This window comes from Coloeus monedula (assembly GCF_965178545.1).
Source record: "Coloeus monedula genome assembly, chromosome: 3".
Lineage (NCBI taxonomy): Eukaryota > Metazoa > Chordata > Aves > Passeriformes > Corvidae > Coloeus > Coloeus monedula.
The window spans coordinates 27636793-27664079 of record NC_138783.1 but is presented as its reverse complement, the minus strand read 5'-3'; the positions used below and the strand labels follow the sequence as shown (position 1 = coordinate 27664079).

The 27287-nt window shown below is 43.9% G+C and overlaps 1 protein-coding gene across 1 annotated transcript in view; it reads left to right on the top strand.

Moving 5' to 3' along the window:
* TBX15 (T-box transcription factor 15) overlaps window positions 1-22420 on the top strand; it is a 90197-nt gene extending 67777 nt beyond the window's left edge. The window contains exons 7-8 of the mRNA XM_082278724.1: window positions 6746-6843; window positions 20239-22420. Coding sequence (XP_082134850.1) covers window positions 6746-6843; window positions 20239-21023 — 883 coding nt within the window. The 3' untranslated portion in view covers window positions 21024-22420. The remainder of the gene's footprint in view (window positions 1-6745; window positions 6844-20238) is intronic.
* Window positions 22421-27287: the final 4867 nt, after the last annotated feature.

Genomic DNA, 27287 nt, shown 5'->3' with positions numbered 1-27287 from the left:
TGATCTCTTCCCTCCTTTCCCTGATGAATGCACAGGGCATGTGTCTAAAGCTGAGAAAAGCAATTTTTAAAAAATTAAAATGAAGAACAGAGATAGAAAAATGAGGGATTGCAGAGAGTAAACCAGACAGGTCACAGTCTAACGCTGTGCAAAATAATTATTCTTTATTACATGTAGGGTTGGCTGAAGGGCATTTTTTATTTTTAATTTTCACAGGAAATGCCAAAACTTGGAGTGCAAATGCTTGCTTTATGTTAGAAGAAAAAATGAGTTTCTCACAGGCATGCAGCATGAAAGTGCAAAAACATTCTAGTTTCAAACAATTTCAGGTTTTCTCCAGCAATGTCCAATTGTTTCACTTTGACCATGTTGCTTGATTTGTGTCGTGATTTTTATGGAAGAATTAAGTAGAACACCTTAAATATTATTTGGAAGAAGTTTTACTTTAACAGCACAGTAGTTAATGTGAGCTTTAATCACCGCCCCCCCCCATTGTATTAGTAAAAGACATTACAGCGTTATCAAAAGAGTAAGAAAATCAAAAAAAAGTTTCAACTTTTTCTGCCTTTCATGAATCCTGCAGCAGAATGTCCAGCAGATCTAAATATTTCAGACCTAAATGATGGGGGTATCCCTTAAATCAGTATGACAAGGGCTTTAAACCCTAATTACACAATTAGACGTATATGACTACATTACAAGAAGCCCAGGGTTGTAAAGCAAAGCTCTGAGTGTGCAGACCAGAGTAGAAGTCATGTGCATAGCCCTCATTTGCTGTCCCCACGGGCACTGCAATTCAGTTTTTACTTGGGTGCTCCTGTTGTTTGTGTTTACCAGGACTGCTGTCTCCTTCATAAGGAGGTTTGGCAAGGTCAGTGTTCATAGACAGGCAACTGCCCTGTGTTTTCCACCACTCATTTTAATGCTACCCTCTCCATGATCACAAAGAAGACATTTAACTGACCTAGAGACTTCCCTAGCTCAGCTCCTCTGCTCTCATCTTACTGAAGTTGCGCATAAAGATGTTGCCACTCTCATTTAATCCCCACTGTGATCATCAGTTCTCCTTGAGGCATATGAAACTTTTATTCTGCTCTCCTCTCCTGTGTGGTGAAAGCAGTGTGTGTCCTGGGTACGAGATCTTCCCCGTGTGCACAGATACAACTGCACTGAGGGCTGGGTTTGGGAGAGGGATTGATGCAGTTCCAGGTACATGGTGGGCTATATTAATGTGGAGGCATTAATAAGGTCCTAGCTCAGTGAATTTGGACAGTTTCCTGAAAAGGTTGGGAATTACTGATCTTTGTAGCTCATTGATTTAAGAAAGGGCAGGAAATTGCTACACGGCTGCAGCTGTGGGGAGGGCTCAGTAAGGCTCTCTGCTGATGTAAAGAGGAATTAAAATCTTTAAGGTATTACACATCAAAGGGAGCAGCCTGAGGCTTTAGGAAGAAAAAAACAGGCTAAGGTATTTGCAAGCATATATAGCAGTCAGGCGCCTGCCTCACAAGCAGGGGTCTGGCTGCAGTTGCACTGCTGTTGTCAGCTAGGGGAGGACACTCATGCTCAGCTGCCTCCTTCCCTGAGGACACATACGTAGATATTCACACAGGAGGGAGGAAAGCATTAAGGTCCAAGCTGTGTGTGGAAAGGACTCTCCAAACAGGACTTTTCTTAACTGCGCTGGATGCCTTTTCTTTCCCTTGTGAATTTGTCATCTCATTAGGATCATTGGTCAAAAAAACAATTGTGGTACTCTGCAACTTCCCACGTCCTTCCCACAGCTTCAGTCAAGTGCAGTGCATCAGACTGTGGGTGGAGAAGGTCCCACTGAAAATGTAGGTCTCCTTTGCAAAAGAAATAGGGTAATTTGGAGAAGGGCCATTTGTGAATCAGGCAAGCGAGTAGTATATTTTCAAGAGGTTTTATGTATAAGGTCTTAAAAGAAAAAATAAAGGTGTGGCAGCAGCAAGAGACACAGAATTCTGAAGCAGCTCCAGGACATCCCATTCCAGTGACATTTGTTGCTGAGTCAGAGCCATGGTTAGAGTTTGCCAGCAAAGGATGGAGGAAACAACCCCCAGGGAAAAAAGCAGAGAATGGTGGAAGAAGAGGAACTGTTAAGCCACTTCTTTCCTAGGACATTTCCTTTCTGCTTTATGTTGAGGCTCTTCCATTAAATGGAGATGGATATTTTTCCTCCACTTATTTATTGTTATTGCTTCACTGTTGTCTCCTGCTGCAGAAATTGTGGAGGTGACTTGTTTTTAAAACTAGCTTCCATTTTAAATCTTTCACTGCCATCATCTTGCAGCCTTCCCCTTTATTTCCTTATGACTGTGGTCTGCCTTCATCAGTGCAAGGGACTGCTCAGACCCTGCTGCTCTGGGGGCATGCCATCATGATGTAACTGCCTGTATCCTTATGGGGTAGAAATCTTTTCCCAGATCCTTTCTTGGATCTCTTTCAGTTATTTTCATGAGTGTCTCTCTCCAGCCTTTACTGCCCCAGTCTTTGAGCTGGGAGAAGGAGCAGTGAGGTAGTTCAGAGGGAAGCATGGAAACAGCCCAGCAGCTCGCAGATGTTTAGCAGTCTTTGAGCACTCAAACCATGTTAAGCAGCAGTGTCCAGCAACCCAGCTATTAGCCTTGTTGGACTGGGGAGGTAGCCTGTGTTCAAAGGCCAAGTCTTTGTTCCCATTTATTAGAGATTCCCTCTACCCAATTTTTGGGTCTTCTTCACTTTTTGCAAAAGCACATAAAGTATCTGTAGAAATGCAACAAGAGAAGTTCCCGATGTTGAAAGAGAAGTTTCCTGGTGGTGAAAGGATACCCACATAATGTATGAATGAGGCAGGTTATTACTCGGTTGCTTTCCTGAACTTCAAGAGATCAAAAAACCAGTTTTTGACATATGGAGCTCAGCTAGCCAAATGTTTGGGTAGTGAGGGTGCAGGTTTAATGCCACAGAGACTATTTTTGGAGACCGGGTAAAGTTCATCTGACAGTGTGATGCTTGCAGGAGCTCCGAGGAAGCCAGAAGGGACAACAGTCAGGAAACTCAATGGGGTGATGGAAGAAAAAACCCCTAGGATGAAGGAAAAAACAGCACTTTCCTTTCAGATGTGGGCAGCTGAGGTGAATAATAATTGTTTGTGTTAGAAATGCCCTTTGAGCTTTTGTCTAGGCACTTGGAGCCAATAGTTTGGCTTCCCCAGCAAACAATGAAATGACATCCTGAATCCTATGTGCAGTGGGAATGGCAAGATCAGCCATATGGGATGGATTATGGAGGTGCACAGATAGCTCGTTTCATTTTTCAGACAATGGAACTGTTTCATTTATTGCCTATTATTAAAACTTTATAGCACTAAAAATAAAAGAATGAATGAAAAAGAGAGAGCAAATTTTGGATACCTTTAAAAGGACTGACCTTATAAAAAAAATGCTGGCAGTGAGACCTCTTCTGATACTTTTTTTTTTTTACTTCCTTCATAAAGATGGTGTGAGAAGGAAGGGTTTATGGCCTGATAGATAGTTTGAAGTTAATTTTTCAGTGCAGTTCTTTGGAAGAGAAAGTAGATGCCACATGGATAATGTTCAGCACACTTGGTATCAGCAACCCTCAGCAAAGGCCCTCCAAATTTCCTGACTTTTCAGAAACACTGAAAACAATTATTTTTTTGTCAGCATTTATTATTGTCCCAAAATGCCTCTTCATTGGCCAGGTGGGGATTCTTTTCCTTGTTAGAGGTTGGAACACACACACAGAATAGCACTCCAGTATTTCTGCTGACTAGAGAGCACACCAATGTCATAAACTGCTATGGGAGAGATGGTTATTAGAGTTGATAGGGATCAAACCTCTCGATTCCCACCCCATCACCTCAACATTTTATTTCAAAAGTAGGAATACATTGCAGACAGAAGAAAGGCTGGGGATAGGGCTGTAAAATCAGTACGCAAAGGTTGTGTGCCTTTTCACCAAGAGCTGGTTTTTAGCGTGAATGTATGTTTTTCTTCTGCAAGACTCCATGCATGGTGTGGTAGGTGCCTAGCAGGTTAGCATGTGAAGCTGCTGTCTCATGGATCTTGTCTGATGCCTGGAAGGATGTGTAAATTCAGTAAGGATGTGTTCTGCTTAGATGCTATTTCAAGAACACCCACAGCATTTTTTCTGCATGGAGAAAAAGAGCTCCAAAAACCAGAAACCAAAGATTAAAAAAAAAAAAAAGAAACCCACAAACTGATGGGGAAAACAGGTTGGTCTAGTATATAGAGGCTTAAATTTGTGCATAGGAGAAGTGGACATAACTTTGAGCTCTGTCACCCACATGCTCAGAGAGGATGTTTTATACACATGTTCAACATATGCATACTTGTGGGGAGTAAAGGACTCACATTTGGGGCAGGAAGAGCCTGCTGTGGAGTTTGACATCCTTTCTTCAGGTTCCTGTGATGCCACACTGCCCTCAGCATTGCAGGGCAAGGCCACACTGTTGGTGCCAGCAGTCACGGAGTGGAAAGGGAAGGGTGACAGGAGCTGTGTTCACAGCAAGGGGGCTGTTGTAGAACTGCTCCCCTGGAGCAGGAGGAGGTAGGTCCCTGTTGGTGTTGACTTCTTTCCTTTCCCTAACACACAGGGCAGGAATAGAGCAGCTTTACGAGCTGCTCTGGCACTCTCAGTGCTGCCATTTACCCTCTATCAGCTCACAGTCAAGTCCAACCCTTGAAAGCAGTATATTATTCCTGATATACTGTTTTATTGCTTCTTTTTATTATATCCTGGCTACTCTATTTTTTCCTTTTCTTTTGGAAGTAGAAATTATATGGTACCTGTGAGTACTGTATTGATACAGGGGAAAGTGGTAGATGGAAAACAAGAAACTTTGAATCGTGAGTCAATTGCTGAGCTGCTGATGATGTAGGCTCCAGGGAGAGGCAGGGGGAATAGCTTTAATCTGCTTTTAGTGTCTCCATGAGCTACCTCCCATTGGGGATTGGTTTTTATTGGAAGGGCGTTCTGAGACCAGAGCTAGAAGCCCAATGCTGGTGCAGAGTTGGGTTGTGTACCTGGGGATCTAAGGACTGAGCCAGACTGTGGTCCGCTGCTTTCAGTGAGCTGGCCTCCCTGCTTCCCCACACAATCCTGTGGCAGACACAGAGCAGCTGGATTAGCACAGCTGGAACTTTCAGTCTGCATTTCTGATATATTACGTGGTTCTAATCATCAAGGCAGGTCCTTTCAACAGCAGGTCTGGTTGCATTGCAACTTGCTCAGGTCATTTTATGCCCCCTGGATATACAGTACCAGAAAGTCTTCCCTGCGCTGGGGATCATTTCATGAGGCTGTGCAAAAGGTACTGTTCTCTTCCTGGCTCTGTGTGTCGAGAAGCAGATGGAGTCTGAACATGTGTGACTTTCACACACAGGGAGCAGAGGAAATCCTGGGGGTGGTACCGGTAGTCGAAGGGCAGCTTTTGCACACAGAGCCCAGCTTAGCAGATGGGTTCAAATTCTGCCCTGCCTTGTTGCCTCTGAGCTCCATGAGCTGACAGAGGCCACTGTATTAACCAAATAGTTTTGTTGTAATGTGCTCAGCACTAGTGTGAGACTGCTATGCAGAGATGTCTTCTGTTTCTGCTTCTAACAGCTTAACAGCTAATAAACACCATGCAACAACCTCTCTTCTAAACCTCCTCTTAAAATACAGAGTTTGGTTTGCCAACTCCAATGTATTTAAAGCATCCAGGCTTCCGGGGAGACTTTGGAAAGTTAACTGAGTGAGTGGAGGCACGTGCAGAAAGACATTTTCAGAAGCAAAAGGCAGCTGTGGTGTCAGCTCAGCATCTGATGAGAGGCTCTGGGGATGTTGAGCCTTTTGCATTGAAAGGGGATATGTTCTCACACTTGATGAAGAATCTCTACTGGTATTCAGTCAGTGCAAGGGCTATAACCTACTGTGGGAAAAGAGGCAGGGGAAGGCAAGGAATGGGGAAGAGAGCAGTGTGCAGCTTCTACTGATGAGAACTTCTCCTGGGAAGAAACTCCCATAATACACCTACGTCCTCACTGAGCCCGTGGCGCTAAGAGACTTCCAGCAGACCCCAGACTGTCAAGAAGAAAAATTCTCACTCAATTTTTGGCTTTTTTTCTTTGATAAGTCTTTGTAGTGAGTTAGGGACTCAAGGCAGATATACCGCTGATCTTTTAGAAAGAGCATCTTATGCATTTCTAGTCAAAGTCCAAAACCAAGAAGATTCCCTTTTTGATGGCTTCTTGTAGCACTTCGGAACAGTGTCCAGAACTGTGAAGTGGCAGGGAAAGGTAATTCACAAAATCTCTCTGATTCCATAGTCTGAATCCCAGACAAAATCCTTTGTTTGCATGACAGCTTACATCCAAAAAGTGTGGAGGGCCACTCAATGATAAATTGAGATGCCTTGAGGAGCTGACAGTCATGTGTCCCCTGCAAAGCAGGCAGAAGGCTTGAGATTCTTGCTAGAAGGGAAAAAGGCATTGAGAGACTGCTAGGAGCTTTTGAAATCCCAGGCTGGGGAAATTTCATTTTACTCTTGTGGTCAGCACCTGTACAGGAAGGCTCACTTGAGGAATTCACAGATGCCAAGGTGACCTTCCGGTGGCCACTGGCAGCCTGCCAAGCAAGGTCAGAGCCTTCTTTCCTCAGTGCCTGTATCCCCAGCTGATTGATATTATTCACTCCTTGTTTTCTTTCCTTTGCACAGGACGGGGCTGGAGGCCATCATGGAGACCTACGCCTTCTGGAGGCCCCCAGTGCGCACTCTCACCTTTGAAGATTTCACTACCATGCAGAAGCAGCAAGGTGAGCAAGCAAAGGGATTGCAAAGAGCTGTAGGAAGAGAAGGAGAAGAGGGCATAAGAGCAGCAATGCACTTTTCTGTGTGTCCAGTGGCTGGAATGGGGATGTCACACACATTGTTGAGCTCTTGGCTGAAGGTCACAGAGCAGAGAGGGGGATGGAAACGGTGAACAGGCCATGCCTTATGATGGTAATGGAACCACTTGGGCTCCCTGGTCTCCCTACAGCTAGAGTCCTAAGAGCTAGAAGGAGGAGCAGGAAGGATTGTAGTGTTGGGCAACCCAGGCCAAATACACAGCTTGAGTTAAATGTGAAGAGAGCACAGAAAGACTGAGGAAATGCTCAACCCTATCAGACATGTTGTTCTTTATCTACAGTTTACATTTGTCATTTGTATGGAAACACATGGGGAACAGGGCGGGTGTCCTCTGGAAGCTTTAGGAGACCAAGAATGTGTCTCCCTTTGGGGTCATGCTGCCTTGCCGAAGACACTTTCTGCCAGTAAGAATCTGGGAGGAATTATTGGATTGGCCAAGTGCTATCCACTTGTTCATGCTCCGTCTTTTCATAGCTTCTACCCTTTACATATCTCATTTGTTAAGTAGGGCTTTCATCTCTAGTTTCAGACCATGTTGCTATTTTGCTTTCTGCAGGGGTAGGTCTTCCCCATTCAATTTAGTGCAGCTATTTCTGGTTAAAAACACAGTGATCACTGAGAAAGAGATATCAAGGCAGTAGCCTGATACTTTTTTTATTCCAACGTACATGCAAGAAAAGAAATAATTCAAAATGGTGTTCAAATGTGACACCAGTGAGGTTAAACAATCAAAACCAAGTGCCTGCCCTATGTAGCAGATTCTCTAGCCTCTCACATTCAAGCTTGACATCATCCCCAAAACTTCCCTCCAGATCTTTAATCCACCTGGGGATGGTGTGTTCTCCTCCAGATGCAGGGAAGCAGCCATGGCTGTTGGGGGTGCCCATCATTGAGGCAGAATCAGAAGGGTGTCCAGCACAGGAATCTCTCCTTGCTTGCTGACATTCCCCAATGCCAGTTCCACATGCAACACCCCAGGGCCCAGGTCACCTGCTAAATAATTTTTCTGATGGCACAGGAGTAGGACAGAGCACACTCCAGCCATCTGTTAGACTCCCCATGCATGGTCTTCACATGACCACCCAACTCTTCTTGAATAGCACAGCATGGGGCAGGAGAGATTTTGCAGAAGCTCATGGGCTTGTGTCGAGGAGCACTTGTGGTGGGGCATGTGGTCAGAGATGGGTTAAAGCAGGCATTTAGAAATGTTTTCATCACCCATCTAAATAGAAACATAACAGCCTCTCCTCCTGGTCACAGTCGCTGAAGCCGCCTCTCCCCAGTATCTCACCCCTATTCGGGCTCACCCGCCTCCCTCCCCTCAGTTATCAGATAACATCCTAGTGGCAACTCCAACTACTGCTTACGTGGTAAGGTAATACTAGGAAAGGAAAATATTTAATGTATTTTTAGCTTGTTATAATATAGTTCGGCAGCTGAAAAACCAGGAAGCAAGCCAGTACCCTGTAACCAGCAGGCCCTGTGCAGACCACCACCACTGCACCACAGACAATAAAGCCTAGGGCAGCCCTTAACTGAAGTTGTGTTCACAGGTTGATCTCAAAACCTAATAACTCATTACAAAAAAGGGCTTGAGCTCTGCATTTGGCCACGTGAAATGATCTCAAGATAATAAATCAGAAATATTCCAACCCTCATAGTGCTCATTTCTCCAGTAGTTGCTGTAAAAAGCTGACCCCTGGTCTCAAAAATAGGTGCAAAGCCAAGGTACAAACACACTCTATTTTAATTTCTGGCTGCTGGGACAGCCCCCAAAGGCCAGGACAAATATGCTGGTATGAAGTCCTTGGAGTTGCCAGCAGATAGAGCAAAAACTGCTGAGGTGGCTTTAAGCCACATGTGATTCTTCCCTCCAAATGTAAGACAACCAGGATATATCATGTGCACAACTCTTCATCTCCTTGCTGTCAAGCACATGAACTGGGTGACAGGTGAGTAAATCACTGCTGTTTAAGAGCTGACCTCAGCATAAACTATTGCACCTCAGATCCTCTGAGATTTTACATGGATGTGACTTGTCCCAGAGTTTCCTCCTCTCCCCCATCTGGAGCTTCAGTGCTCTGAGCTGCATGGTATTATCTCATACCCTTGTAGATTTATGAATTAGAAACTTTCAGGGTTAAATTTCAATAAACTGATACTTTAATTCTAGATCCCACTGTGTTCTCCAAAGATGGGTGAATATGTGACATTTTTGAATAAACATTTGAGGAAACACAAGGTTTCCTCTTATCCCCTGAAACGTTTGTTGGGAAATTGCATGGGGGCTACAGGAGACTTTAGGGAGTAGATTTGTCCACTGCAGCTAAGGAGGAGTGAGTTCTTACTGCAGAGAGACAAGATGAGGGCAGCAAGAGTTGCCACATGCCTAGGATTGATGAGGACCAAGCCATGGTTCTTCAGCCTGTGAGGAGGGAAAGAATAGATAATAGTATTAAAATAAGATGCTGTCTGTGGTGATAGGAAAAAATACAGTAGGTTCCAGCTACATGAAGTTTAAGGATGTGCGGGAACAATTTCCCCATAGGAACTGTGGAATTCAGTTTTGATTTTCTAGAGATGGATCCATCCTACTGTAATAGGAAAAGTTATGTTTTCTGGGGCAAAAGCTTGGGGCATCAGCAGCATAAATATGGTGTCTTCCTTGCTTTCAAGCTAAATTTTTCTGTGCTATGGATTTCTACAGATTTTTAACTTTTCTTTTGTCACTTAGTAATTTTTTCATGAAATAAAAATGCCATCTCCCTTTTCCAAAATGGTTTTGTCCAACAAAAAATTATTTGGCTAGGTTAGAGATTTGACTGATAAAAATAACTGTATAGGTGTGGTGATTTTCTGGAGAGCATTTAATTTATTGCCACATGTACCAGTTTGGAAAAGTTAGTGTGTATTGTGAAATGAGTAGCTGACGGATCTCAAAGCTGATGACTACAAATGCACCAGCCAGTGAGGACAATCCCAGTATTACTGGTTCCAGTATTAATTAGTTAGTACTAATTTATAAAGAGCTAAATGAATTAGCACATTTCCTAAGAGGTACAAATCCCAAAAATACTGCAAAGTGGGGACAAAAGTAGCAAGGGCTACTTTTGGGATTGCTCGGTAACCTGCAAGCAGGCAAACATGCTTCATTCAAGAGACTTTAATTTTTCTGCTCTAACTAAATGTTTATTCTTTTTTGTGGGGTGTTAAGAACTAAGGAAACGTTTCCCCTCATCCACCTTCTTCATATATTTAATTGTTTTACAGGTTTTTATCTCCCTCTTCTGTGCCTCTTGAAGTGAACAGCACCAATCATTTAATTTCTCTTTTAGTGGGAACTTTTCCAGCTTCTTAGTTGCTTCTTTAAACACAAGCCTGCATGGAGTATTCCAGACACATCCACACGATACAATTATCTAAAGATATTACAATTTTTTCCACATTATCCTTTCTGCCATTCAACCTACATCCTAGCGCCTTACTCATTTGTTTGGCCCAAGCTTTATGTGGAGCAAGGGCCACAGTGACACACCAAAATCGATACTTGGTGTGCTGGATGCAGCTGTTTCATGCAGGGATTGAATAACTTGTAATCTGCACAATGATAGGTTTCAGCTGCCATGTAAACTGGAGAGTCTGATGTCGCACCCAGTCGCAGATGCCTGGTGCAGCTGAATCTCGTGGTCCATGAGCTATAGTCTCACGTGTTGCCATTGAAGGACAGCGCATCAGCAAGTCCCTGCAGGTTTGTGACTTGAGTGGTCACCATGTTGTCCTACCAAGGGAAAGAACATGCTGCTTTAGTTAGTGAAATCCCCTGAACTGAGACCAAAACCTCTCTTTTGGAGCACAGAATCCAAAAGTATCTGCAGCTTCACAAGAGTGAACACCATGGTGGACACAATCACAGCAGATCTGCAGCCAGTTTTGAGAGAAAGAAGTCCCCCCTCCCCTGAAAAAACCTTTGCACAAAATGCTCAGAAAATGGCAGTTCAGGAGCAGCTGACCTTCCAGAGAACGGTATCACCCATGCTATAGTCTACCTACTACTAGCAAGAAAGGGGGCTTGGGATTATTAAATGCACATGGCAATGAGATGTGTGGGAAGCCAAGAATCTATTAAAGTCTTTAATTGGAATATATTTTCAAAACTTAGATTGAACCTCATCCAGATTCTCATTATTAAAAAAATTTGTGGCTCAGTTTCTTGATTTTAAAAGGGAACATAAAAAAAAAAAGAAGGGAAAAAAGAAAATCAGAGTTCCAGTAACTGCATTATGTCACTAAGAGTAAAAAGAGCTATTGCTGGCTCCTATGTGGTATCCAGTTTCCCACAGGATATTGTGATGAGTGGATCACTATCAGTGACTAAGTTTTGCAAGGACGTAGAGACTAAAAAGGCACTGGGGCAATATTAGAAGAGTGATCAGTATCTAATCCTTTCTGCAAAAGCTGATGACTTATCAAAAAGTGAAATCAAAGGTACCCTGGCAGTTGGTAGGAAGAAGTGCTTCCTAAGCAGAATTTCAGGACCAATATGAGAGTCACATGATATGATCTATCCATAGGCTTGCAGCACATAAAAATTCACTTTGTCATTAAATGAGTGTTTTGACAGATGCATAGCAAATCTGCGAGAGTCAAACATCTTAAACTTGATTGGTGAACTCTCAAGGCAGCTTTCCTTTCAAATGGGCTCTTTTCTTGAATAAGCGTTTTGCCGGGAACTCCACCAAAGGATAGATCCAGTAGATTCAATCCCTTCTCTATCAACTTGAGCATCTTCATTGATCTTGGGCTGGAGGTAGAGAGTAGAGAGTCCACCTCTTAGAGAGTCTGCAAAATTGATGTTATTGGCTCTTGAGATGAGCATTGAAAATTGTCTAAAAGGGTATTGGAGGGAAAGAGGGGTGTGTTCCTCCCTCGTAAAACAGTTGGTACTATCTCTAGAGCAGCTTGCATGTACAAACTGACTGAGTACAGGTCCTACTGTCTCCTTCCAAGAGGGGAATATCTCAACCTTGCAGTCATGTGTCAACAAGGATACACACAAAAGGCTCCCTCTCCTCCGTGTGGAAGAGATTCAAGCATCTCATTTACTGTTGGAAAGGAATAATGTTTTCTTGTAGTAACGATGTTTCCAGACAGACCCTAAGTCTGCATGGGCTATCAGCAGATGCAAGACAGATACCCCAAGCTGAGGTGTTGCTGCTTTTCCAGCTTCTCTGTCAGTAAACATTACCCTTTCTGGGCAAGCGTCACCTCTGTCTTGCCAAAGTTTGTCTGTACTGCCTGTAACTCATTCGGTATAACACTCTTTCCCCATGGGGGTGGTGCTCAGAGAGCTGCCCAGATTGCACCCATATGAAAACAAAATCCGGGACACACAAATGTGTACTGGTGTCAAGCAGAAGGAAGACTGAGCCCCCCAGAATTTAATCTGAAGGCATCACAGGCAGAAAGAAGTAAATAAATATTAAGATCCTTTTGGTTTTATCTGAGATCCTAGATCCCAAAGCTAGTGTCTCCCAAAGGAGTGGAGCTGCTTATGCCAAGGGAGGTTGAACCACCTACAACTTCATCTGATTGGCCCCTTGCCTCCCAAAGGCAGCCATCAGTTCTGTCACCAGTGCTACCAGGATAATCTGGATGCTGCTTCCCTTTCTAAATCAATTGTGTACAGTCTAGGCTATTGGCAGAGGTCAGATAGCTGGGTGTGGACTCAATTATCTGCTTGATTCTTTTGACCTTGAAGAGGAGATTGGAAACAGAGCAGTTGTTGCCAGAGTTATTGGGATCAAGTGCTGGTTTCTGCTGCATACTTCAAATGGCTCGTAGATTGCCTCATTTAAACAAAGCACCAGGGAACAAACTGTTCCAGCTTCTTCTAGGTTGAGCTGCAGAAAGTTTTTCTTTAGAGAAGGGACGTTTTTGGTGCTTCAGTGAAAAATTAAAATACCCTCCCAGATGTGACACAAGAAGCTGGAAGTCAAAGTCTGTGCCACTTCCTCACGACCTAAAAGGAGCCTGAAGTGCTTTGTTGCTCAGGAGAGGTGTTTGCCCTGAGTTCTAGTGATTGAAGCCTAAGTCTCTGTTACCTGATGACTGGTGATCAGATTTCACATGAATAACTGGAGGTGGGCAATGACACTTTGAAGATTTGCACAGTTTCCTCAGAGCAGCACATTATTTTGTTATGAATAGAAAATTACATGTTCCTTGAACTTGCCGCAGTACTTTGACGTTCTTCCTCAGCTGTCTTGTCTCAGCTCTGGATATGGGTGGGAATGGAAATCATATGTCCTGAATCGCACTTTTTGTCCACATTACAAAAAAGGGTTGCTTTTTACCATTATGTCTTGAAAATATTTTATCTTTGAGGGTGACCGAGGCAAGTTTTATCTCTAACTTTCTGACTGCTCAGTTTGCATTGCAGAAATTTGTAAGAGGTAAAGGGAAGTAAAAGTATTATTCTGAGCTGTTCTAGATCTACCATTAATTCCAGTGATTCTTGTAATTTGAGGCACACTTATTAAAAAAGTCCTCTGTAATTTGCTAACCTTAACCAAAATTTCCTTTCATTCCTCACTTTTGTGCCATACAGTACATACTTTCCCCGTTAAATCTATTGCTGTAATTATCTTTTTTTTTTTTTTTATGTGCTCTGTGAGCTGTATCCCAAAGAACTACAAAGCACTCTTTATGTTTCCTCTACAACCCAGCAACTTGGCACACAGTAGGTTCTGAGTCTCATCTGGGCCTTTTAAAGATTTTACCAGTGGATTCATAATTTGATAATTGGCCAAGGGCTCTAGAGAGAAAAAAAGGCAGCTGCACTCCGTGAAGACAGAAATGGCTCTCATTCCCACAAAAGTGGGACGTTTTCATTCCTAAAAACAGGGAAGGATTGAAGAGAGAGTCCAGCATGTCACAGACCAAGTGGCCCTGCTCTTTCTTGGTGAGAAGACAAGAGGCATCAAAGACATCTAGTTTTCCAAGGAGGTAAAGAGGGAACTCAGAGGAGTAGCAATGGTGATGAAGAACCTTTTAGTCCTTCTGGAGGTTTTAGGTTTGAGTTTTGGAAAGCTAGGAATGGGAGCAGAGACCTTGAGCTGCCAATTATACTTGCAAGGAAAAAGTTGCCATGATAGGTAAGAGCAGGAGTGACACCTGATATTGTGGCATTTAGATGTCTGTAGGCATCAAGCAGGACTGAGGCATGTGCTGCTTGAAGCAGAAATGGATCCAGGTTTGTGCTATGCCTGGCTCCAAAAGGACATGAGATCAGATAATTACAGTGGCACACTCTGGCCTCGTAATCTATCAGTCAGGCAATCTGCACAAACCCTCCCTCCTGACCTCATTACTCCCTCAGATTCCCATCCTTGGGCAATTAACAAATTTAATTTTTGCTCTGCAGCCAAGGGTGAAGGAAGGCAGAGAGTAAATTTCATGTGCCATACTTACTGTGCATGTGTGTGCAAGTGAACAGAATAGGAATGGGATTTACCTTTTTGTTCAAATTTGTTTTCCTGCATGCATGCCATTACATTTATTTACTGTTGTGTCCGAGGATAGAACACTGCAAAACACTGGGAAGAGTTGCTCTTTCCTGTGCTTTAGAAAGACCCTGTACATATGCATTCAAGACTGTAGAATCCTCACAAAACCCAGACTTTTCAGAAATGCCTTGGAGTACATCTGCATGGACAGGCTCCTCTGTGCTCCTTTCTGGCCAGACACATGCCAGCTCCTGGCCAGCTCCATTTGGAAAGCTGGAGAGTTGCATTATCATGGCTCTGTGCCCAAGTGAATATAAACTGCCTCTCAGGAGGGCTTATTTACTCAAGTTAAGTGCCAGGAGGAGAGCTGTGAGCCAGGTGAATGACTAGAGGCCACAGTCCCTTTCTCCTGCACCTTCAGGTGCTTGGACACCTGCCTATCACGATGAAGATGCCAACATCTCGGGCAGGTGTCAGAGGAGGGGCTGTGGCTCCTCCAGGAGGTGGATAGGTGAGGTTGTGCCCCTATCAATGCAAGCATCTGGCTTTTGAGTTAGTCCTGTTCACATATGGAGGTGGAAGGAGATGGCTTGGCTGAGGCTGTGGGCTGGACACTGTCCTGTGGGCTCAGCACAGCCTCCAGGCTGTGGACTGGCCATGCTGACCCTGCAGTTCGTGTCTGGCCACAAGATAAACTATCTTGTAGGTGGGTGTGGGCTAAGCTCTCTAAAAAGCACTTGCACTCAAAGAATAACTTTGTGCTGCCTGACCCATCAAAATGTAAAATCTTAAGACAAACCACCTTGCTGCTCCCATCCTTGTTAGAAAGTAAGGCACAAGCTCTGAGGACACGCAGCCACATCTCTTTGCAATGTGACAATGAATACCAGGCCATCCCTGTCTGAGACCAGCCATGCGGAGAACTGCAGGTTGTGACCAAGTGCCCAGACTGCTCTAGAGTTTTTGTCTGTCTGGTGAGATCCTGCCATTGCACAGGGTATGGTATTCATGTTCAGGTAACTTGTGCTGACAGCAGCTCTGCACTAAGCAAGGACTTCAGGGACCGAAAGGTTTGTACGGAGGCACTGCAGGTGATGGTAGCATCTGATGCCTGGAAACACTGGCAAGGAAAATATGCTGCAGTGGAGTCCAAAGTTTGATTTATGTGCACCTTTCAGATAAAGGAGGTTGGGATAAGTTGTGGGTCAAGTGAATAGTATGGTGTCATTCGTAAAAGAGATCCCAGAAAATTTTCCATGCACAATTCCTTCAGACTCCCTTGGCACTGACGCTCTCCCCACTATCTTGCTGTTGCCAGAAAGCTCCTTTGGCTAATGCTGGCTGCTGGAAGATGTGTTTTCCATCTACACTGCAGTGTTAGAAGTTCTCTACGTGACCTGCCTTCTGTGGAAGAGGTCCCTGTAGCACTTCAGATGCCCTGTCATGCTGAATGCCTCAAGAATACTCCAAACCCCTCATTTTAAGGCACATTTAAGGCATGTATGACTATGTATGTTTGGGCTGCAGTTTACCCTGAAATTGTCCATGACACAAGCTCAGTCTAGGTTAAAGCAAAAGCAAGGGTTTATTGAGAACATACGGAAGACAGCACCATTACTGAGGCTTGGATGGACACACGAGACAGGAAGGAAATACCAGTCGTAAGCTACTTCAGATGATATTTTAATGGCAGTTCTTGTTGATACCCAGAGGAAAAGCTGGAGTTTCTTCCCTAAGCCTTGTGGGCCTGTATCTGACACTGGTGCACAGACAGCATTTCTATTCGGTGTCACAAGAGGAAACGCTGGCAAGAAGAGGAAGGTTTGCCTTTACATCCCACCCTCTCCACATGGTCTCCCTGTCTTCCACCATGATTTCCTTCTTCTTTTTCTGTACTTCTCAGACCCAGTTTGCAAATTTTGACTGCTCTTGCGCTTGATCATTTTCCGGTTCCCCTCATTGAAAGCGCTTCTGTCCTTTTGATAAGGTCAATTTAGTTATCACTTGTATGCCCAGAGAACACGCTCCTTTCAGGTTGACAGCATTGCTTGGCTAAACTCTGGACAGAATAGCAGGACACTGTGAGGACAGACACTTTCTCCTGCCATGTGGGGCAGGGTTCAGACAGAAAGGAGGGGCCTTTGAAGTTCTGAACCGTCTATTTTTTACGAATGTGACCTGATAACCACACATAGGTGGGACCAATGTCTGCAGAGCCAAAAAATGATCTTCTGGAGGCCAGTCAAAATAGTAATTAATCACTCTGGAATCATGATAAGTGTGGAGGTGAGAGATACTGTGACATTACTGGTAAATGCTTTTGGTGTTGGCAACTATTCCCACAGGAAACAGTGGGTAGAGAAAAGGAACAGAGGAGAATTATTGAGGGATTCATTTTATTCTTGCTTAAATGTGGTTTCAGTTGACTTAAACCAGACCTAAACATAGTTTTGTGTATCAGTTTAACTAGATTGGTTTGTATCCATGCCTTCCATTAAAATGACACACACATCTGTGTATCCAAGACTGTGGTATGGTGTGGATATATTTGCTGGGCTTGCTGCCATCTCTAGGGGTACTTGGCTGACTTTATAACAGCTACACACCAAGTTACAACTTCACGTAAGTCCAGGCTGTGTATGGCCCATACTTAGGGCTGCTAGCAAAGATGGCTAAGAAATATCCTTCAGAGCAGAGTGGAGCTGGTCCAAAGAGGATGAGCTGAGACAGGCCTTGCTTTGTACTATTTCCTGTTCCACTTAAAGGTGTAAAGATCGTTTTGCAAATGATCAGGAACTTCCTGCTTCTGCATTAGGCTCTGTTGCAGCAAAAGTGTGGTGTGTCCTGTGCTTGTGATTGGTGTTAGTAGCAAAGCATTCTTGGAAGATAATTGTCAAGTTTGCCATTTGCTCCCGTTGATGGGTCTCTTACCTCCTCATCATTTTGAAGTTAACAGAGAAAAAGTAAAATCTTTTTTACTTTGTTTCCTCACTTCTGTGTTGTCACTTCAGGGTTTTCCTGTTGGCCTGCAAATAGGGATTATTCAAAGCAGAATCACTCAGACCCTCTTTGGGGGTGACCTGAAATGTGCAATTCTCAGTGTTGGAACCATTAAGGAATCCTTGAAATTGATAATATGCAATCTCTACTTTTACTCTGTGTAGCCAAAGCCTCTTACGATTGAGGTAACTGGTGTATGCACTTTTCTCCTACTGAGTTTTTAAAGGTTAACTATGGAGTAAAGGAAGACTAAAATGAAGACACTGCATTTAATAATTTATTCTACATATTTTATTTCAAGCAGATCATTAAATACTCATACATATATACATACCCATTTTTACTTATTCTCCAGACACTGTCAGCGAGTGAGTCACTTTCTGCAGTTTGTTCATTAAATATATGGTGAAAAGAGTCAAAAAGCAGGTTTCCTGTGGGTTAAATACATCTCACTTTGTGCTGTATTTGTTTTGTGGTTATTTGACCTCCATATTTTGGGCTTGGATAACTAGAAGATGATACATGAATTCACCTGTCTGCCTGCCCTCCCCATTACATGTTGTGCTCTCTCTATCAAGGGCTAACAGAAAAATGGGTGTCTGTAGCTGTGTACCTCAGTTCAATCTCACCTTTATCAGCAATTTCAACTAAAACAGGCTGCAATTGAGCTACTCGTGTAGAGGCTGACCTTCCCTTCTGCTGACCCTACTGTAGTATTGACAACCTGTAAAAGAAGAGACAGGGGGAAAGGCTGGAGAAGGTACCATCTTAACTTACCACAGCCAAAACAGCCTGAGGTTGTCTGTCAGAGGCCTTAAATGAACCAGAGAAGTGTAGCCTTTAAAATAAATGCTAAATTAGAAATTTACACAGCAAGCCTTTGAACTCTGGAGATAAAATATGTGAGCAAGTTTGAGCATTTCAGTATTGTTGAGAAGTGAATGCAGAGGGTCCATGACGGCATTTGAAATTCAATTTCTCTCATTTACTTTAATGGAGATTTGATGCAATGTTTCTCTTTTATGCTTCTGAATGAGTGACAAAAAGAGTCAGTGGCTCAGCAATAACTGATAAGCATTCCTCCCCATGGCTGGTAATGGAAATGACTGCTTTGCCTTAGCAACATAGAAATTTGCCTTTTGTTAGTGTTGCCTAGGTAAACAGCAATCACTTCAGGCTATGCTTACCCAATGCTGCTTTTCTTCTTTTTTTTGGAATCTGGGTTCAAAAAAAATTTTAATTAAAAAATCACAAATATTATTAATGTCTCAAGGTTACATTTTCACTGCCCATTCTGTTTCATCCTAGATGTGTCAGAAAGAGTCAGATATAATCTCACTTTCATTCTCACCACCATATACTGACACAGAACCTCTTTTCTTAGTGCATCTCCCAACCACTAGCATCACCTATTCTCTTTTCATCACGCAACACTTCATTAAGTTCCTCCAGTTTTTTTGCAGCTGACCTAGACTGATCTCAAAATCCTGCTGGATTTTTGTCCATAAGGCGATACAAGAAAAAGCTGTCCCTTGTTTTTGATTCTCAGCGTGTAATCTCTGCCTTGGTGAATTTCACCTGCCCACTCTAACACCATCTTTTCAAGTCCCTTTGCTTCTCATGTGTAATCTTCTACCGTGTTGGAAATGCTGCCTCCCAGTTCCTCTGGGTCTGTTTATTCCCTGGTCAAATTTCTTCACCAGCACTTCTTCCATCCTTTTACAAGAGTCTCCAGTGTAGGTTGCCCTAATGCAGAAAGGGAATCTCATACAAAAAGAATAATCAAATGAAAATAAAAGATTTCACATCAGAACACTGAATTCCCTTATGCATAAAACTGATTTTCCTGGTTGTTCAAGGAAGCTTCCTCTGATTCGGACTGTTGCCTATAAATAATCTCAAGCTCAAAATTGCGCCATCATCTTCTTCATATCACTTACTTTCAGTTTGCTACCATTCTTGGTAGTATTACACAGTATTATTTTCCCAGGTCAGAACATGTGAGCATCCCTGCTGTGAAGAACGGTCAATTCCATCATTCATAGGATAAATACTGTATAATGCATTGATACTACTGACATGCATATATCAGTATTTTGTTAACACCAGTGGTACAACATATGGAATCCCTTTTAAATTTTAAGCACAGGATTGAAAATCCTGACACATCCCCTTTCTGCACTCTCTGGAGCAGAATATAGCTTGAAACTGTGTCCCTTCACTTTAGTGTTACTTCTGGCTTGAATCAGCCCCGCAGCACTGTGAGCCAGCTGACAAAAAATGCTGAATGGTGCATAAGTCCAACATGCTCTCAGCCACTTCCCACCACGAGCCCCTGAGCAGATGATAAAGCATGTTTGCGGTGGGACCATACAGTTCACTGACTGGTGGTCTTCCTGCGGACCAGGAAAGAGGAGAAACTACCTTTTTTCCCCTAAAAAAGGACTAGGCAAAGATGCCTGGAAATGGCAGATCTCTTGACTCATGGAGCAGTGCTTCCTTGCAGCTTTTCCCAATGCCTTGGGTTACTCTGTGGCAGGCTTGCTTCCCTCTCCCATTTTAAAAAGGAATAAAACTTCTGTTGAAAAACAAAGTCATAAGGAAAAAAAAAAGAAAGAAAGACCAAGGGATGCTATTAATAAAGTGAGGGCCCTTGCCAAGAAAGGCTGAGATTTCCAGCGGCCATTTTACCACCCTTGCCTCTTTATTAAACTAAGCTGTTTTTCAGTGAGACCATCTCATTATGCAGATGTGGTTCTGGGTGCTGAACATCGTCCCATGTGTTTTGTTTTGCAGGAGGCAGCACAGGGACCTCCCCGACCACCTCCAGCACAGGGACCCCATCACCATCTGCTTCTTCTCACCTTCTCTCTCCATCCTGCTCTCCTCCAGCCTTCCATCTGGCCCCCAACACTTTCAATGTTGGCTGCCGGGAGAGTCAGCTTTGCAACCTCAACCTGTCTGATTATCCTCCGTGTGCCAGAAGCAACATGGCAGCACTGCAGAGCTACCCAGGGCTGAGCGACGGGGGCTACAACCGGCTGCAGAGCAGCACTGCCTCTGCCTCGCAGCCCTCCGAAACCTTCATGCCTCAGAGGACTCCCTCCTTGATCTCAGGAATGCCGGCTCCTTCCTCCCTGCCCAGCAACAGCAAGATGGAGGCATACAGTGGCCAGCTGGGATCTTTCCCCAGCTCCCAGTTTCAGTATGTCATGCAAGCAGGCAACCCTGCCTCCACCTCCTCCTCTTCACACATGTTTGGTGGTGGCCACATGCAGCAGAGCTCCTACAACGCCTTCTCCCTGCACAATCCCTACAACCTCTATGGATACAATTTCCCTGCTTCCCCCAGGCTGGCGGCAAGCCCAGAGAAACTCACCACCTCCCAAAGCACTTTACTCTGCTCTTCCCCATCCAGTGGGGCCTTTGGAGAGAGGCAATACCTTTCCACAGGGATGGATCACGGCATGCACATGATCAGCCCTCCCTCCAGCAACCAGCAGACGGCCGCCGCCTGTGACAACAGACAGTACGGAGCGGTTCAGGGCTCCTCCTCACAGATGTCTGTGCACATGGTCTAACAAGCCATGCCTCTCCTTGGCACTGAAGGCAGCCGGACCTTCATTGTTCCCAGGGGTGAACCCATCCCAGTACCCTTTTGCCTTCAAACTTATAGTGGAACTAGTATTGTAATGATAAAAAAGAACATAAGCCATCTAGGTGTGTGCCCCAGAACCTTCTGGAGAGCCTCGACTGACAGCCATGGCAGCTTGTTGTAGCCCAAGGCCTCCAGATTGGCATGGAGCATCTGCTTTTTCTGGACATTGCAGAGAAGAGGGCGTGACTTTAATGAGAAGCTGGAGAGAAGCAGCTGAATTTACTGTTTAAGCTTTAACTTTAAGCAGTGTGAGCTTTCGGCATGGAGGGACCCATTCCCTGTGCTGTCTCCCAGAGGTGCTGAAGAAGGGCAGTCTCCCAGGGCTTCATCCTCTGAAGCTGCGCTGTGCATGGCTCTAAAGCCCTCCCCATTCCCAGACCGTCCTCACTGCTGGAGTGGCTCAGCCCATTTCTGCAAGCGGCAAGGCCTGTGGGGCCTTCTTCCACTGTAGCACAGGAATGGCGCTGCTGGGCCGGAGCTTCTTCCAAAGAGGTTTCTGCATTTTCACCATGGCTCTGCCCAACTGGCTGTTGCTTTATGAAGGTCGAGCTCACCAGCATCCAACCTGCAGATGGAGATGGGAGTGAGAGGAGAGAGAAAAGTTTTAGCTCACTAATGAGCCTCAGACAGAAATGGGGAGGGAACTTTGGAAAGATGAATGGGGGGAGGGGGCTCAGCTCCTGTCGACTTGACTGGAAGTAATGCAGTGAAACCGAACGGATGACAGCCTTGGTCGGGAATGTGTGTGTCCCACAGCACTCATCCCAGTGGGAAGAAACTGTCCAGACTGAGCACATGGGGAAGAGCAATGAAAAAAGAGAGCTCTACAGGAGTGCAGCTGACCTTGCATGCGAGAGTTGCCGTAGAAAACCATTAGCATTTCAGACACAGTGAGGTTGAGTATTTGCCAACCTTCCACCTGCCACATGGTCTCTGTTTAACCAAATAGATCATTACCTTTTAACATCTTTATTTTCTGGGGTTTTTTTTTCCTTGTTCTTTTTTTCCTTTTTTCTCTTCAAATCCTTTAAAAATAAGAAAACAATTGTAGCTTGGTGCAAGCTATGCATTTAAGTTGTGTGAAAATGCAAATACCAAGTAACAGAATACAGATATTATTGAGAGTTGTTGTGAGGTGTTGTAGATAAATGTATTTATATGCCTAGTGGGGTATTCAATATTATGAATATAAAAGAGGGCAATAAAAATGGTATGTAAAATATGTATGAAGAAAAAGCTGTATAAAGATTTGCCCTATGGACGGAACTCTGTTTCTAAGTGCCAAGCACAGAAAGCGCTAAATAAATCTTTGCAATTGTTCCCTCTGTGTTCTTCTCTGTCTGTGAGGCTTCCTCAGTGGTTTTCTAGAGACAGACATTTTCAAAATACTGTCACATGTGTTTGCACAACAGAGGGGGTGAAGACTCGGTGCTAGATTGTGAAGTCCAGGCAATATTGCAATAAAAATAAAAATTCTGTCAAGAAATTTAAAAAATTGAGTCCTTGGAATTTGTAAGTTGCCTTCTTCACAGGAAGTGTATCTTAAAAACAGCTGGAGTTGTTGTTTTGATTATTGTAGAAGCTCTTCAGAATAAATTTTTACAGTCAATACAGTCAACAACACTTAAAAATAGCAATATAATTTATTTCTCATTTTAAAATAATTTTAAAATGTCATTTGGGGGTATGTGTCAGGTTTTTATTTGCACTGTATTTCTAATATGAGACTGAGACATTAAAACTGAAAGCTGTGGGGAAGCTGAAGTCCCCTCAAACCTGGGTGAAAGTTACGGCTGCAGAGTTTACAGCTTTCCTTGTGTCAATAAACTTTTTTTTCCCCTGAATTGAAAAAGCACCAAAAAGGTAGAAAGACCTTTAACGATCAATTCTGCAAGAATTTCTTTATTTTTGTTTTTACAAGGGAAGATAAATATACTAATGCCATTCCCAGTTCTATGCCTAGTCTGTCTGACTGCATTCTGGCTTTTACTGTGTCTAGCCTTGGATGCTGCTGAAAAAGGTAAGGGGGATTATGGATGGGGACAATCTTCACCTTGTTGTTTTTTGTTTACCCCTAATAATGAATTATTGGTTTAATCTTGAACAGGGGGTTTTAGAGCCTTTCTAAAATGCTTTCAAAACCTTTCAGAAATGCCCTTCAATCTGTGCTTTGATGTTTGCTTTTGGGTTTAATTCCATTTTATGGCAACAATTTCTACAGGTTAATAGTATGTTGTGTGAACCAGTATTTCCTTCTGCTGGCTCTTTGCATTAGATTGCGCTTTCTTATTTAATCAATTTAATTCTTTGTCAGTGGGTCTGTATTTCAGCTAGAAGAAGAGACTCAGCAAAATCAAAATCATTCTCTGTATCAAAATACAGGTTTCTAATCTGGATTAAACAAAACAAAACAAAAAAATTATCGTTGGAAACAGTTGCCCAAAAAAGCAAAACATATGTAGGGCACAACCTTCAATATTAGTATGACTGGTATCTTAGTCTCCATGCATTTTAGTAGGAATCCTTGGGTAAGAGCTTTGGAATGGTCACCCAGACTCTTCAGTAGTGTGATCCTTCAAGTTATTGAGTACTTTATCCCTGATCCAACCATATTCTTCAGAAAATCTTACTGTATTAGTATGAATTGAAGTTGCTTTTGGTACGAAGCATATTGACCCCTGGGTGAGCTTTCATGGACTGTATTTATAGACATATTTATTTAACTCTTAGGGGGCACATATATAAAGTGAGAGAGATTAGTTAGCTAGATAGTAGTTATTCCTTAGTGGTTTTTTGCTGCAGGGTCAGAGTAGTCAGCATCAAAACTGAAAAAAATAGGAAAAAATCTGAGTCTCCCCTGTTCCAAGATGTAGTTATAAGTACACAAACAGTACTCAGTGTGAAAGTTACACTGACAGTTTATGAGGATTAAAAACAAGCTAATACTGAAATGGACAAAAAATATTATACTTTTCCTTGGCAGTCACTGTGCAAACTGAAAGCAGAGCAGTGTGTGGAGAGCAGTATCAGAAAACACAGGACAAACTTGTTAAAATTTGTAAATATTTAGTGTTCATTTAGAGGCACAAGGGTAACACTCCCCTGTGCAGACAACCTGCTTAAGGCCTTGACACCACCCCAGAAAGACGAGGTGAGCCTTGAATTTGAAGTGGACCCAGGTGTGACAGGGGGTGTGTACAGCACACTGTACAGCAGTGGCTCTTCTCCCCCTGTCACCCACGTACAGACACAAGGCCCTGAGCCATTTGCCACTTGTCGCTGGGGCTTCCCAGAGAGGTGATGGCCACAGACAATGTGAGAGAGGCACCAGGATCACTGGGAGATCCACCAGGGTCCAGCTGGCCTGGTGGGCAGGCTGGGTTGCAGAACACACAGCAGCCACCCCTGGCAGACTCCCTTTCCTTGGGTGACTGCCCTAACCACAGGCCTTGAGAGCCCTCCTGGCATAGTCCCACTCTCATCCAGGAGCCCTTTGATGGCTCATTTGCAAAATATGTGTGTGTGGGTGGCAGAGGCAGCAGTGCTGTAGTTCCTCCCTCCCTCCCTCCCTCCCTCCCTCCCTTCCTTCCTTCCTTCCTTCCTTCCTTCCTTCCTTCCTTCCTTCCTTCCTTCCTTCCTTCCTTCCTTCCTTCCTTCCTTCCTTCCTTCCGAATTCCGAATTCCTTCCTTCCTTCCGAATTCCTTCCTTCCGAATTCCGAATTCCGAATTCCTTCCTTCCTTCCGAATTCCTTCCTTCCGAATTCCTTCCTTCCGAATTCCTTCCTTCCTTCCGAATTCCTTCCTTCCGAATTCCTTCCTTCCGAATTCCTTCCTTCCTTCCGAATTCCTTCCCTCCTAATTCCTTCCTTCCTTCCTTTCCTACTTTACCATGAACATTTGGATACTTTGGCCAGCTTTAAGCAGCTTTGGGATGGAAGTTCTCACATGTGTCTTTAAAAGAGACAGTGGAGGAGGCCAGGGACCCATTAATTTTCCCAGTGCAGGGAAGGCCACTGTGTAACATCTCATTCAAAGAAGCCACACAAGGAACAGGTGTCCTGCATGCAGCCCCCAACCACAAGTCTCATTTGGCGTATGGATGTTATTAGACACCAGGGGATCTACTCAGAGCTGCAGAAACCAGGGGGTCTCAACTTCACCATTCCTGGGCTGGCCCATTTGGCCTCAGCCCATGCAGGCTTCTGGTTCCCAGTCCAGGAAAAGAGAAGGCTCTGTATCTCCCAGTTCAATGCTGCAAATTTAGAAGGTCAAACATCATGTATTCCTTTGTAGAAGTATCCCTTTTTAAAAGCCCTATCCAAATCATAGAAAGAGTAGTGGAAATCTCAATGATAGGAGATCCCTCATCTTACAGTACAGGCTGATCCAAGTGCAAACCTAACAACTAGTTACAGAAATGAAAAGAATGGCACAAAAATAATCAGGGTGGTTGCAAGCTTTACAGTATTTATTTAGCTTCATTCCTTAACACACTGACAGGCACAGGACATAAATATTACCACACTCAGTGAAGCTCAGCAATACCAGGACACTGCAGTCCAGTGCAACATAGTGTTGCTGGAGGTAATGTAAGCACTATGGGCTAAAGCAAAATGTTCAGGGCACAAACATTAATACAAATTAAGGTGCACAGCCTGTGACATTCTCTGAATTATGTGAGAGGCTGGAAGTATTGCTGGTTTGAAACATTTCGGGTGCCTGTGTGAGGGGAAAGGGCAGGTTGGGCCTTGCCCTGGCGAGGCAATGCTCTGCTCTGCACACGCTATTCCTCGAGACTGTATCTCAGCCTGGCAGTGGCTGCCAATCCCTGGCACACCAGAGGCAATACACTCGTCTCTGGAGCCCCTAATCTGTCTGCTAAAATGACCAGAAATCCCACCTGGGGGAAGGGCCCAGGAAAGCCAACAGGTATTTAAATGAGGACGTGCAGCAAGGACATGTCTTGACCCTACCTCATTCTGTACTTTCTATCTGCTGAACACTGCAGGAACCAAGAGTGGTAGCTATGTTTGTCCTTTTCTATATCTTTTCTGTCTTTCTTTCTTTCTTCCTCTAATTCCCTCTTAGGGGAATTTTGAGTAACTTAAAATTGAATGGTCTTAGAGTTTGCTGAGTTGAATGGGCCAAGTTAATGCTTTGGGAAGTGTTTTATGTTTCTGGGGCCCTACAATACAGTACAGAAATTGCAGAAGCATTGCAGAAGATGATCTCCTAGAGTCCCTCATTTATTGCATGCTGGGTGAAGCTTTACTGAGGTGGGTGAGGGCTGACAGATAGCATCTGCCATTTAAAAAATTCAAAAAGTGTTCAGATTATTTTTTTCCCCAACTCAAATAGGTGCATCTACCCAGAGCACACATCCTATATGAGGTCAGCACTAGCAGATCAGTTTTGCTGGATGGTGCTTGCTGGGCATCATTCTAAATGAAACAACAACATGAAAATGCAGCCGAGGGCTGGGTAGAGGAATGCCTGAGCCTGCCCATTGCATGCTACAGATGTAGTAGAAATGCAGCTATAAAAGCAATGACAGGACTTCGGGAGGAGGGTGCTGCTGTGGCCAAGGGATAGTTTGCTATAAATAAGCCAGTCTCTGTCCAGAGAACATATGACTCCTTCAGCACTTTTGCTTCTATAGAGAGACAGACTGCAGGAGTAGGCTTTTTGGCCAAGTCTGTAGCCCAGCATTTTGAATCCACAGATGGGATCATTTCTGAGAGCTTCTGTCTTGGTTTGAGACAAATTTGGAGGAAGGTCCGAAATGAATGTATCCTCGAATAGAAGGCAGATTTCTGCAGCTCCTCCCCCACCGGGTTCAGAAAGAAATTCCTCAGAGGAAAGTGAAAAAAAATCCCTATTTATTTAACAAGCAAAGTGCATGCAGGCACAGAAAAAAGAATGAATAATGTTAAATAATAAAACCTCTCACTGTGGAGAAGACCTAGGAAGATTCAGAATCCTTGGTAGGTGTGGCTCTCCCGTCTCCGGAGCTGGGGTTTGGCATGGGCCCCTCCGGGCCGCGGTGCGGAGCCTCCTGGTGATGTTCTGGTGTTGCTAGACAGTCCAGAAGAGAAGGAAAAGAAGCCAAAGTCCCAGGAAACTCCATGCTTTAGCTAACGAACAAGAAGCTAGCTAAAAAACAAGAGAATGCCACTCTCTTCCCTG